The sequence below is a fragment of the Erpetoichthys calabaricus genome, chromosome 1 (assembly GCF_900747795.2).
Source record: "Erpetoichthys calabaricus chromosome 1, fErpCal1.3, whole genome shotgun sequence".
Lineage (NCBI taxonomy): Eukaryota > Metazoa > Chordata > Cladistia > Polypteriformes > Polypteridae > Erpetoichthys > Erpetoichthys calabaricus.
The window spans coordinates 111,791,746-111,806,151 of NC_041394.2; the positions used below are offsets into that span (position 1 = coordinate 111,791,746).

The 14,406-nt window shown below is 37.2% G+C and overlaps 1 protein-coding gene across 1 annotated transcript in view; it reads right to left on the reverse strand.

Annotated features, from left to right (window-relative positions):
* Nucleotides 1–14,406, reverse strand: part of braf (B-Raf proto-oncogene, serine/threonine kinase) — a 319,102-nt gene that overhangs the window by 18,097 nt on the left and 286,599 nt on the right. The window contains exon 18 of the mRNA XM_028805204.2: nt 6,857–7,010. Within this exon, the coding sequence (XP_028661037.1) occupies nt 6,857–7,010 (154 nt within the window). The remainder of the gene's footprint in view (nt 1–6,856; nt 7,011–14,406) is intronic.

Consider the following 14,406-nt stretch of genomic DNA (forward strand, 5'->3'; position numbering starts at 1 on the left):
TTTTATTGTCAATTTACAATATTATGTACAGAATATACAAAAGAATCGAAATACTGTTTATCATCTTCGTAGTACAATAAAATATATATATATATAAAATGTATATAAGTATAACATATAAGATAAAAAAAATGAGAACTTCTAAAGTAAACAAAGTACAATGTGCAATAACCAGTAGTACAAAAGCCACTTACAGTAAAAAGTGAGAAGGTGCATTATAGAGTAACTTATGAGATGTACAAAAAGACAGACAGTTCGCAGCAGATGTAATATTGAGTCTTTATAGAATACCAACTGAAGTAGGGTACTTGGTAGATAATGACTCTTGTTACGGTCCAGGGGCATGGGGCAAGGGGGGTAGATAGTGGACAGAGTTCAACATCCTGACAGCTTGGTAGATGAAGCTGTTTGACAGTCTTGTGGAGTGGGCCCAGAGACTCCGGTACCTTTTCCCTGCGGGTAGGAAGCTGAAGAGGGAATGTAAGGGGTGGGAAGATTCCCCAGCAAAGCAAATGGCTCTACAGGTGAGGCGAGTGTGGAAAATGTCCTTGAGGGAGGGCAGTGGGGCACCAATGATCTTACTGGCCGCATCCACTATGCATTGCAGGGACTTCCTACAGGAGTCTTCATCCATAATACTGAACACTGGGGTACTGCGAGCCCTCTCCTTTACTTCCTCTTCATAAACGACTGCAAATCTACCCATGATGGTAACATCACAATAAAATGTGCAGATAACACCATCATGATAGGATTGGTTTCCAATAATGATGAAGCAGCATATAGAGAAAAGGCAGAGAATCTGGAGAGTCTGAGCTAGAAAAAACAACCCTTCACTGAATTTCAAGAAAACAAAGGAACTGATTCTGGACTTTAGGAGACTGAACTACAGTGGTCACCATCCCATCAGCATTAACAGTGAGAGAGTGGAGACAGTTCAGAGTTTCAGATTATTGGGAGTCCACATAAGCCAGGACCTGTCATGGACAACAAACATGACAGCAATGGCCAAGAAAAATTGTCAGTGGCTTCACTTTCTGAGGAGCCCGAAGAAAGCACAACTCCCACAACAGCTGCTGGTTAACTTAGAGACTCTCATCACATAATGCATTACAGTGTGTTACTCTGGCTCCACCTCCGAGAACAGGAAGGCTCTCCAGTGTATCCTCAAAATGGCTCAGAGAATTACTGGTGCTCAGCAACCATCACCAGAAAATATCTTCAATACCTGCTGCAGCAGAAAAGCAAAGAAAATTTGTAGAGATCCAACCCACCCCGGCCATAGCATTTTCACTCCCCTGCCCTCTGGCAGACACTTCAGAGCCCTGCATGCCTGCACTACCAGGCTGAAGAACAGCTTTTACCCCAAAGCAATCAGCTTATCAAATGGACAGTGATCACTGCCCCTTCCTTTAACAGAAACCAGCACTGATTGAACTGAACTCCTGCATCAACCACACATAGTCACACACTTATACATGACCCATGTGGAATTCATAACCATTGCATTGACTCAAATTCTTACTGTGACTTCATTTATCTATTTATGCTTACATATTTACCTTTACTTTTATTACACATTTACCTTTGCTTTTTTAATAGTAACTGTGCTTCTCATAGTTTAATGCTTACTTTTAAATTTGTACTTCTTGTAGTTTAATATCTGCTCTTATATACAGTACCTTTATCTAAGGCATCTATAGGCTTGCTCCAAATGATATTGAATTGCATTGTACAGTAGTAATAAAGGAATCTTACATCTTATAAACATAGAAACTGCTTACCTCAAAGATCTAAGTGCCTAGGTTTTTGCAAAATTATTTGGAAAACAAAATTAAATTCTTAAGGGAAAACCTGGACATTTTTTCATATGCAGTTAGTTAGACAGCTTAAATTCTCTTTTTAATACTCTTCCTGCATAAAGAACAATTAGGCTCAGAATGTTTTGATCATTTACCCCTCTTTTTTCCCCCATGGATTCCTCTCTGATAGATATTTGCCTTCAAATCATAAAGCACTTTCTATCAAAGCTTCCAAACACTTGCCATTCCCCATTATTAATCTGAAATTTTATGACACTAGCCTTACTGGTCCCAAACAATGTTTGACTACCTTTGCAAATATTGTTTATGCTTTCTGTGTTCTATACTCTGGAACACTCTTAACAATTCTATTTGTGAAATTTTGGATGTCTTAAGATTTAAATCCAAGCTGAAGGCCCATATGTTTTCTATGGCTTTTTAATTGCTGTCTCTTAATTTAACACTTTAAATAGTCCCTATAATTCAACAAGACAGTTTCCCAGTTTCTTTTGTACTCCAGGACATGCAGAGTAAAGAATAGTACAGAGAAGTCAGTTTAGCGCTATATGCAATCATCAAATTCAAATGTTAACAGTTCACACACACGCAAGGACCGTCCTTCCTACATTTATGACATGTGTACCTGTTGCAATGTACACACTTCTCTCTAAGCTGTGGTTTCTATAACACACCTGAAAGAAAGAGAAAATAGATGTGACATTTTGAAGAAATCATTTTATGACCTGAATAGTACCAATCCCAAAACATCATTGCACTAACACAATATTATTTGAAAACGAACAGCGTCAGATCGGGTGTGAATTTATGCTGGCGCTGTTAGTTACAGGAAGATCAGGAGGATGAGGAGTTGACAGCGTGATCGTGATTGAGAGAATAAAACTGAAAAAAGCTAACTTTTACAAGTAGCATAAATTTACGCCGAATGTCACATATATTTGTCTCTTTCTTTTTTGCCCGGGGGACCTCATGGTCACTGATTACAACTGAAAAATGTTATGCAAATGAATATGAATATTATGAATAATGTTCCATCTGTGCCACAATGTTTTCCGAAATGTACTATACTGGCCATAAAATGAATAATTCCAAATACAGTGGAACCTCGGTTCACGACCATAATTCGTTCCAAAACTCTGGTGGTAAACCGATTTGGTCATGAACCGAAGCAATTTCCCCCATAGGATTGTATGTAAATACAATTAATCCATTCCAGACCATATGAACTGTATGTAAATATATATATTTTTTTAAGTTTTTAAGCACAAATATAGTTAATTAAACCATAGAATGCACAGCATAATAGTAAACTAAATGTAAAAACATTGAGTAACACTGAGAAAACCTTGAACAACAGAGAAAACTAACACTGCAATAGTTCGCGCTATAGCGCTACCAACCGCTGGCTAAAAACACTTTTCTTTAATGAGTGTTAAGCACAGGGAAAAAAATGAACATTTGAAAAAATCCGTAATTTAATAAACCACCAAGAAAAGTAACATTGCAACAATGCACGCTACGAACCGATCGCTGTAAATAGAAATGAAAACAAAATCAATCCCAGTGCATTCTTTAACTGCCTTCCTACCTATGCTATGCGTCCAGCCCCCTCTCTCTCGCGATGCCTGTGTGTGTGTGTGTGTCGCACTCTCTCTCTCTTGCTCGCTGCACAGGAAATGCACAGGGAGAGACTGAACATGTAGAAACCAAAAGGGAAACTGGCTTGTTCGTATACCGAGTGTGTGGTCGTGAACCGAGGCAAAAGTTTGGCGAACAGGTTCCACTGTATCATATAAACCTATGTCTCTGTTTTTTTTTGTAAGTGCGGCTTTGACATCGTGGACCATAAGGTGCATACTAATTCAGGGTGAGCAGGAACACTCAATAAAACTAAATAAAAAAATCAAGTGACGGTGAGATACGAAGAAGGCAGATTCACCAGTGTTTGTGTGTCAGCTTTTATCCATCCAGATCATAGAATGTCCAGTTCCATTGCCTCAAAATACCACTCACATCTACAGTTATTCCCAGTTTCAAATAAAAACTAACAACATCAGATCCCAATGGGGGCTGAAGGTCTCACTAGTGTTAAAGGCCTCACATACTATCTTCTGTGTCGCTCTTGTGACAGTAGCATTTTTCTTCCCTCAAAACACAACATAGTGAAACTGGATGTTATCTACAGTGTTCAATCCCATTCCATAAAATTGCATTATTTATTTTCAAATTAGAATGCTACAGAACCTTTATAGACTATTAAACCATCTGATTATCAGATATTGTACAGTATATAATTTGATCCACTGCTTTTCAACATGTTCATTATCTTCATCAAAATTAACACTTTGCAAAATAATTTTTGAAGTCAATAAACCACATATGCAGCTTACTTCTATACAGTCATATGAAAAAGTTTGGGAACCCCCTCTCAGCCTGCATAATCATTTACTCTACTTTCAACAAAAAAAGATAATAGTGGTATGTCTTTCATTTCCTAGGAACATCTGAGTACTGGGGCGTTTTCTGAACACAGATTTTTAGTGAAGCAGTATTTATTTATAAATCAAATGTGAAAAACTGGCTGTGCAAAAATTTGGGTACCCGTGTAATTTTGCTGATTTGAATGCATGCAACTACTCAATACTGATTACTTGCAAATTGGTTGGATTAGCTCTTTAAGCCTTGAACTTCATAGACAGGTGTGTCCAATCATGAGAAAAGGTATTTAAGGTGGTCAATTGCAAGTTGTGCTTCCCTTTGACTCTCCTTTGAAGAGTGACAGCATGGGGTCCTCAAAGCAACTCTCAAAAGATCTGAAAACAAAGATTGTTCAGTATCATGGTTTAGGGGAAGGCTACAAAAAGCTATCTCAGAGGTTTAAACTGTCACTTTCAACTGTAAGGAATGTAATCAGGAAATGGAAGGCCACAGGCACAGTTGCTGTTAAATCCAAGTCTGGCAGGCCAAGAAAAATACAGGAGCGGTATATGCGCAGGATTGTGAGAATGGTTACAGACAACCCACAGATCACCTCCAAAGACCTGCAAGAACATTTTGCTGCAGATGGTGCATCAATACATCATTCTACAATTCAGCGCAATTTGCACAAAGAACATCTGAATGGCAGGGTGATGAGAAAGAAGCCCTTTCTGCACTCACGCCACAAACAGAGTCGCTTGTTGTATGCAAATGCTCATTTAGACAAGCCAGATTCATTTTGGAACAAAGTGCTTTAAACTGATGAGACAAAAATTGACTTATTTGGTCATAACAAAAAGTGCTTTGCATGGCGGAAGAAGAACACCGCATTCCAAGAAAAACACCTGCTACCTACTGTCAAATTTGGTGAAGGTTCCATCATGCTGTGGGGCTGTGTGTCTAGTTCAGGGACTGGGGCCCTTGTTAAAGTCGAGGGTCGGATGAATTCAACCCAATATCAACAAATTCTTCAGGATAATGTTCAATCATCAGTCGCAAAGTTGAAGTTACGCAGGGGTTGGATATTCCAACAAGACAATGACCCAAAACAGTTTGAAATCTACAAAGGCATTCATGCAGAGGGTGAAGTACAATGTTCTGGAATCGCTGTCACAGTCCCCTGACTTGAATATCATCGAAAATTTATGGGATGATTTGAAGCAAGCTATTCATGCTTGGCAGCCATTAAATTTAACTGAACTGGAGAGATTTTGTATGGAAGAATGGTCAAAAATACCTCCATCCAGAATCCAGACACTCATCAAAGGTTATAGGAGGTGTCTAGAGGCTGTTATATTTGCAAAAGGAGGCTCAAGTAAGTATTGATGTAATATCTCTGTTGGGGTGCTAAAATTTATGCACCTGTCTTAATTTTACTTTGATGAACATTGCATATTTTCTGTTAATCCAATAAACTTAATGTCACTGCTGAAATACTACTGTATCCATAAGGCATGTCATATATTAAAAGGAAGTTGCTACTTTGAAAGCTCAGCCAATGATAAACAAAAATAGAAAGAATTAAGAGGGGTTCCCAAACATTTTCATATGAATGTAGCTTATTTCAAAAACCTATCAGAATAATCCTATAGCATTTCTTGAAAAATTACCCCTAATTAAATCAAATCCACTGTTTCAATATTAATTGTTAAATACTTTCAATATCATAGCCAATAGTCCCAGACATTGTCATATAGGTTAATAGACTCTCCAATTTTTGTTCACGATACTCTGTATATCCAATTCATTATAATAACTATTCATTCAAAATCTGTACTAACCCCTACTCTCTCTTCTGTTTCCTTTTCCGGTGTCCTGTTGATGGTGGCGTGCGCCACCACCAACTACCCAAAGCACCATGATGTTTCAACAATGATGGATGGATTAAAAGCCAGAAGTCTGTATGACCATCGGCATCAAGTGACTCCGTGAAAAACCCGAACTACAAAGAGGACTATTTCATTTATGTTAGGTAGAATGCCCAGAGGGGACTGGGCGGTCTCGTGGCCTGGAACCCCTACAGACTTTATTTTTTTCTCCAGCCTTCTGGAGTTTTTTTTTGTTTTTTCTGTCCACCCTGGCCATCGGACCGTACTCCTTTCTATGTTAACTAATATTGTCTTATTTTAATTTCTTATTTTGTCTTTTATTTTTCTTCTCTTCATTATGTAAAGCACTTTGAGATACTTTTTGTATGAAAATGTGCTATATAAATAAATGTTGTTGTTGTTTTTGTTCTTAATGATATCATGTTAGTCTGCTTGAGATCAACTGGCCATACTCTCTCTGTGAACTATAAGAAAACAATGTAATCTCAACAGATATAGTAGGGTTTAAAAACATTCTTTGGTTGTTTTATTAACAACTCCAAATTTAGTTCAACATCAATTTCCATGCAATTGAGGATTGCAAAACATGATTTTAACAAAGTAGTCATATGTCAGCAATTAGTATTGGTACTGCTAAGAAACATGTAAGATACTACCTATTATTGATTTTTGTTCATTTTATATTTAGATTTTACACTTTGTGGACTAAAGAATATAATACAAACTCACCATATCCACCAGCTTGAATTGGTGTTTTAGGAGAGGCACAGGCATATAAGCTGAAGTCCTCCGTTTGAAATCCAGCTCTGTTTAGAGATGGCTCTGAGGCGCTGCGGTGGATTTTCGGTAATGATCTAGCCAAAAGCTCTATAGAAGCTAAAATCTTAAAACACAAAAATATTATCATTAATTTTCAGTGTTAAAGCATTTTTTTTCAGAAAAAAAAAACATGCATGCTTAAGTTTATTAAAAGTAACTAATCATAGCCAACATTAAAACGTATCAGTTCAACACAAAATGTCTAAAAGTGTTTTTTTATTTTTATTTTTTTTAAAGTAAAAAAAATCTAAGAGGGAAGTAATTTCTACATATTTAAGTCTATTTGGGAACAACCAGAAAAATTTGGAAAAAAAATAAAAATATATATTCCACTCCCTAAATGTTAAATGAATAGGCAATATAAAATCCTAACATTATCAATATCCCACAATGACTTGGATAATCACTATCTACTCTCAAGCCTGTTTACCTAAGTTAAGACAAATGGAAATACAAAAAGAAAAGTAAGAAGGAAAGATTTAAAGATTTAAATGCATATGGAAGATATTTGCATGGTATATAAAGAAATTAATTTATACTCCTTACTGGGTAATCAATCAAACAAATGAGTTATTTAGTTTTTTTAAAACCTCAGCAGCAGACTGCAAAATGCTCAGATTGTTAAAAATGCATTGTTTATCCTATTTAAGGACAGCTTCAAGTGAATAACATTACAGAAGCAGATATATACTAAAAGTGCCAAAGAGTTAACCATTCTAGGAGTTACCGCTTTTAAGGCAAAAGTGTTAAACCTTACAATAGGGAAGGAAAAGAGTAACTCAGGTGACCAAATGAAGAAACATAAAACTAGTTAGAAATTCTAAAACTAAGAGTCATTTGTATCATTTGACAATACAAAAACAGTAACACAAAGTCATAGTCTTTTTAACAAAATAAAACAAAAATCAAAAGGCAGTAAACTGGGAAATTTAAAGATTACTAACTAAACACACATATACAAATATTTTTCTTTGTTTATATGCAAACTTGGATGACAAACCTATGTTGGCAGTTTTTAAAGCAGTGTGCTGGTGACATTAAGTGCATGCCTACTGGGACCATATTCCTCAGGAAACAAAGTTGCATCATGGCAACAGCATTGAGAAAACACAATATGGCAACAGAAAAGACATAAAATGTTTTATACTAACTTAAAACATATTCATAGTATGTCAATGTCAATTTATTTATATAGCACATTTAAAACAACATAAGAATGCTGTGGCCAAAGTGCTTTACAATAATAGAATAAAAGAAAAAAAACAAATAACATAAATAGAAATAAAAAGATATGAACATAAATAAAAATAAAATAAATAATAAAAAGAAGTGATGTTATATAATCACAATGAGGAAATCATTAGTATTACTGAAGGTCATGGAATGCAAGTGAATAGAAATGAGTCTTTAATTTTGTTTTAAACAGTTCAATTGTAGACGACTCCTTTATATGATGAGGTAAACAGTTCCACAGGTGAGGAGCAGCAGCTGCAAAAGCCCTGTCCCTCTTGGTTTTACACTTGGTACGAGGGACAACAACAGACAACTGACCAGAAGATCTAAGCACTCTGGATGGCTGGTGTAAAACACATAATTCAGATAAATAGGCTGGATTGGTGGGGGTTGGTAAACGTTAACATTATTCACAGTTACAGTATTGTCTTGTTTTACCTGCATTTTTATTACTCTTTAATTTAATATTGTTTTTGTATCAGTATGCTGCTGCTGGAGTATGTGAATTTCCCCTTGGGATTAATAAAGTATCTATCTATCTATGGGAAGGTCATCTATAACTGGAACAGTGCTGATGTTGGGACACAACTGAGTTGAAGAAATGGTATTACTGATACACCTGAAACATGGAGAAAGAAATCTGCACCCACAAGGTTCAGTAGGAGTTCAGGTGGGAGACTATTCAATGTTGTTGACTAGGCATGTTTTGAGTTAACAACATTGGTTAGCTTCTACTTTTTAAAAGGGATCTGCTTAATTTCAATTCAGCATGCATGCATGAATATATTTTAGGTAGTAAAGAGGATACAACTTCCAACATTTTTACAGACAAATAATGTCACAGTTTCTTACCTCTAGATGATTTTAGATAATACTGTGAAATAGACAACTCCACTAACATCTCAGACAGAGAATGTAACTCAATTAGTAATATGAAACATTCTTAATCCATCTCCACAAAACACATTCCAATACATCCTACAACTAAGCATTGCTTAGATCTTCATAGATTAAAATTACCCAAAACATATCAGGGACTGGAACCCAATTACAAATAATGGCATTCCCCACTAGCATCACTAAGTCACATGTTTACTGGACTGTCTTGAAATCATGACCGTTTTTTTTGTAGATGGTACTTGCTTATCTAACAGATAAAATTAGATTTAGAATTAGTCCTAATCTTCTAACAGCAGTGATCAAGGCAACATCAGACAGGACTAGATTATGTAGCAATAAATTCACAGCAATCTCTTATTTTACACTGATAATGTGTCAGCTGATTCAATTGAAGAATTCTAACACACCCTATATCACTCAATAAAATAATTTATTTTTTTGCATACATTTTGTGTTTTTTTTTTTTTTTTTAATTGATTTTATTGAAATCATACAACATTCCATACAAATAGATCAATTTTACAAGAATAGGACTGAAAATAGATCAACCCCAACCCCTAAGAAAGAGAGCATGGGCAGCAGAATAACACTTAAACCTAGTAAAAAATAAGCAAATAGATAAATTAATAAGTGAATATAGATAAATGGAGAAGAAAAAGAAAAAAAAAAGAAGGAGAGAATCTGCTTCCTCAGTGCTTTAAAAGCTTATTCTAAAATGTTATTGATTAGATCCTGCTTTAGCATTTTAACTAATAAAAAATAAATGTCTCATTTCAGTGAAATCAGGTTGTTTGAAACATGCTTCAAATTAAATTTTCCATAATAAAAAGTGCCAGTGTAATGCATCTTTTAAAATTTAGTTTGCTGAAAATGAAGAGAATCAATCTTTACTTTCATACAGAAAACTATTGTTTTAAGCCTTTTGGTGGGAATATTAGAACATGACTGCTTCAAGTGTGCTACCTCAGCCACTACAGAGATAATTTTGATCTCTTTTTATCCATGGTCAATATGAGCTTCAAATTCAATTTTACTGTCTCTAATATAGCTTTTAATTACATTTAAATTAGTGAAGGATCAGAAACTGAGCTATTGTTAAACTGCAATCATTTCTTCAACTTCAGAATGTCTGATCTTGAAATAATTTATAATTTAACCCGATGTACTCATTAACTTTATTTTTGTTTATTAATCAACTGATTGATTGGCTGTATTATTTGTCCTGCAAGTCTGTATCACTGTGGTTTACGTTTCTGCTACTGTATGCATCTAAATTTTCCCACTGAATTAATAAGGTTTATTTAATTTATTTATTTTTATATACTTAACTTAACCCAGCCATAAGATATGCACAAACCAGTGTGTTTCTTCGTGCTGGACCCAAGCCCGGATAAATGGGGAAGGTTACGTCAGGAAGGGCATCTGGTGTAAAATTTCGCCAAATCAATATGCAGACAACAATACAAATTTCCATACCGGATCAGTTGAGCCCAGGTTAACAATGACCAACATTCTCTGTACTCAGTCATTTAATCTAAGCCAACAGGGTGCTGGTGGAAATTGCGCTACTGTTGGCCAAAGAAGAAGAAGAAGAAGCAGAGGAGGGAAGACATGTCCGGAGGCAGGAGGAGAGGAGAAAAGTAAAGAGAGTGGAACTGAGGGTAGGAACTTTGAATGTTGGCAGTATGACTGGTAAGGGGAGAGAGTTAGCAGATATGATGGAGAGAAGGAAGGTTGATATATTGTGCGTGCAAAAGACTAAATGGAAGGGGAGTAAGTCTAGGTGGATTGGAGGTGGATTCAAATTGTTCTATCATGGTGTGGATGGGAGGAGAAATGGGGTAGGGGTTATTCTGAAGGAACAGTATGTCAAGAGTGTTTTGGAGGTGAAAAGAGTGTCAGACAGTAATGATTATGAAGCTGGAAATTGGTGGTGTGATGATGAATGTTGTTAGTGCATGTCCTGCAAGTTGGGTGTGCGATGAAGGAGAAAGAATATTTTTTGAGTGAGTTGGATGAAGTGATGAACAGTGTACCCAAGGGACAGAAAGTAATAATTGGTGCAGATTTCAATGGACATGTTGGTGAAGGGAACAGAGGAGACAAGGAGGTAATGGGTAGGTATGGTGTCAAGGACAGGAATGAAGAAGGTCAGATGACTGGATTTTGCCAAAAGGGTGGACATGGCTGCGGTGAATACATATTTTAAGAAGAGGGAGGAACATAGGGTTACGTACAAGAACGGAGGAAGATGCACACAGGTAGATTACATCCTATGCAGAAGAGTCGATCTGAAGGAGATTGAAGACTGCAAAGTGGTGGCAGGGGAAAGTGTAGTTAAGCAGCATAGGATGGTGGTCTGCAGGATGATGTTGGAGATGAAGAAGAAGAAGAGAGTGACGGCAGAGCCAAGGATTAAATGGTGGAATTTGAAAAAGGAAGACTGCAAGGTTGAGTTTAGGGAGAAGGTGAGACAGGCACTGGGTGGTAGTGAAGAGTTACCAGACAGTTGGGCAACAACATTAGATGTAGTAAGGGTGACAACAAGAAGGGTGCTTGGTGTGACATCTGGACAGAGGAAGGAGGAAAAGGAAACCTGGTGGTGGAATGGGGAAGTACAGGAGAGTATACAGAGGAAGAGGATGGCAAAGAAGAAGTGGGGTAGTCAGAAAGATGCAGAAAGTAGCCAAGAGTACAAGGAGATAAGGCGCAAGGTGAAGAAAGAAGTGGCGAAGGCTAAAGAAAAGGCATATGATGAGTTGTATGAGAGGTTGGACACTAAGGAGGGAGCTGTACCGATTGGCTAGACAGAGGGAACAAGCTGGGAGAGATGTGCAATGGGTTAGGGTGATAAAGATGGAAACATACTTACAAGCGAGGAGAGTGTGTTGAGCCGATGGAAAGAGTATTTTGAGAGGCTGATGAATGAAGAGAATGAGAGAGAGAAGAGGTTGGATGATGTGGAGATAGTGAATCAGGAAGTGCAACGGATTAGCAAGGAGGAAGTTAGGACAGCTATGAAGAGGATAAAAAATGGAAAGGCCGTTCATCCAGATGACATACCTGTGGAAGCATGGAGGTGTTTAGGAGAGATGGTAGTGGAGTTTTTAAACCAGATTGTTTAATGGAATATTGGAAAGTGAGAGGATGCCTGAGGAGTGTAGAAGTGTACTGGCACCGATATTTAAGAATAAGGGGGATGCGCAGGACTGTAGTAATTGATGAGCCACAGCATGAAGTTATGGGAAAGAGTAGTGGAAGCTAGGTTGGTTTCATGCCAAGAAAGAGCACCACAGATGCAATGTTTCCTCTGAGGATGTTGATGGAGAAGTATAGAGAAGGCCAGAAGGATTTGCATTGTATCTTTGTGGACCTGGAGAAAGCATTTGACAGGGTGCCTCGAGAAGAGCTGTGGTATTGTATGAAGAAGTTGGGAGTGGCAGAGAAGCACGCAAGAGTTTTACAGGATATGTACAAGGGAAATGTAACAGTGGTATGGTCTGCGGTAGGAGTAATGGATACATTCAAGGTGGAGGTGGGATTACATCAAGGATTGGCTCTGAGCCCTTTCTTATTTGCAATGGTGTTGGACAGGTTGACAGACAAGATTAGACAGGAGTCCCCATGGACTATGATGTTTGCTGATGACATTGTGATCTGTAGCAATAGCAGAGAGCAACAGGTGGAGAGGTGGAGATATGCTCTAGAGAGGAGAGGAATGAAGGTCAGTAGGAACAAGACAGAATATGTGTGTTAATGAGAGGGAGGTCAGTGGAATGATGAGGATGCAAGGAGTAGAGTTGGCGAAGGTGGATGAGTTTAAATACATGGGATCAACAGTACAGAGTAATGGGGATTGTGGAAGAGAGGTGAAAAGGAGAGTGCAGGCAGGGTGGAATAGGCGGAGAAGAGTGTCAGGAGTAATTTGTGACAGATGGTTATCAGCAAGAGTGAAAGGGAAGGTCTACAGGATGGTAGTGAGACCACCTTTGTAATATGGGTTGGAGACGGTGGCACTGACCAGAAAGCTTTAGACAGAGGTGGAGGTAGCAGAGTTAAAGATGCTAAAATTTGCACTGGGTGTGACGAGGATGGATAGGATTAGAAATGAGTACATTAGAGGGTCAGCTCAAGTTGGACGGTTGGGAGACAATGTCAGAGAGGCGAGATTGTGTTGGTTTGGACATGTGCAAAGGAGAGATTCTGAGTATACTGGGAGAAGGATGCTAAAGGATAGAGCTGCCAGGGAAGAGGAAAAGAGTAAGGCCTAAGTAAAGTTTATGGATGTGGTGAGAGAAGACATGCAGGTGATGGGTGTAACAGAACGAGATGCAGAGGACAGAAGGATATGGAAGAAGATGATCCGCTGTGGCAACCCCTAACAGGAGCAGCTGAAAGAAGAAGAAGTAGTTATACTTAACTTAAACTTACACTTAACTAAGTTGCATTTGCAGTCTGATGCTGTTTCAGATAGGTACTACAAGATGCATATATAGGACATATTTTGATGTATAAAGTTGCAAATATGAATGCAATTTGCAAGAAGACAAATGATACAAAGAATTATACCTACTCTATTTTTGCTCTCTGTTTATCTGGTAAGAAGCAGTACTAGGGTGTTGTACCGTGTTAGCCATTATGAATGTAGAGAAAAGCCAAGAAAAATGACACCTTTTATTGGCTAACTAAAAAAGATTACAATACGCAAGCTTTCAAGGCAACTCAGGCACCTTCTTCAGGCAAGATGTAATCAAGAAGCAAATATGTTTCACAGAAGTACTTATCAGCAAACTGTGAAGTCCATTATCTTTATATTAGCAACTTAATGCATTTGTGTTTTGTGAAACTGGTTGCTTTCTGCTGGGGAATTACTGCTGTTGTCATTACATTTTTTATTGAAGTTTTATTTCTATCATACAGCAGTTATCATATCAAATTCCATGCAAGTAGTATGGTTATGGCAATTAAGTAATTTATTATATCTCAGTCAAAATGTCCTGAAAATGTTTACACTTGTAACAATGTTACATTTTACACAAGCTAACAAAAACAGATTTAAGTAATATAGAAGTCAGTCAAGAAGCAAATAAATGCACAATGGACAGAAAACTGTAGACAGTCTATAGAAAGAAAATATTTTACCTGACACAATTTTGAGAAAGATGCTAGAACATTTATTTCTGATCAACTTTAATCAAAAACTAATCATTAAGAATTCTTAGCCAATGAAGCCAGATGTCCATGGAATAAAATCGCTGTCAAAAATAACACAGAATAATTTAAGTCATATTTACATTTCATAAGTGTCAATTATGCTTGCGCTTCTG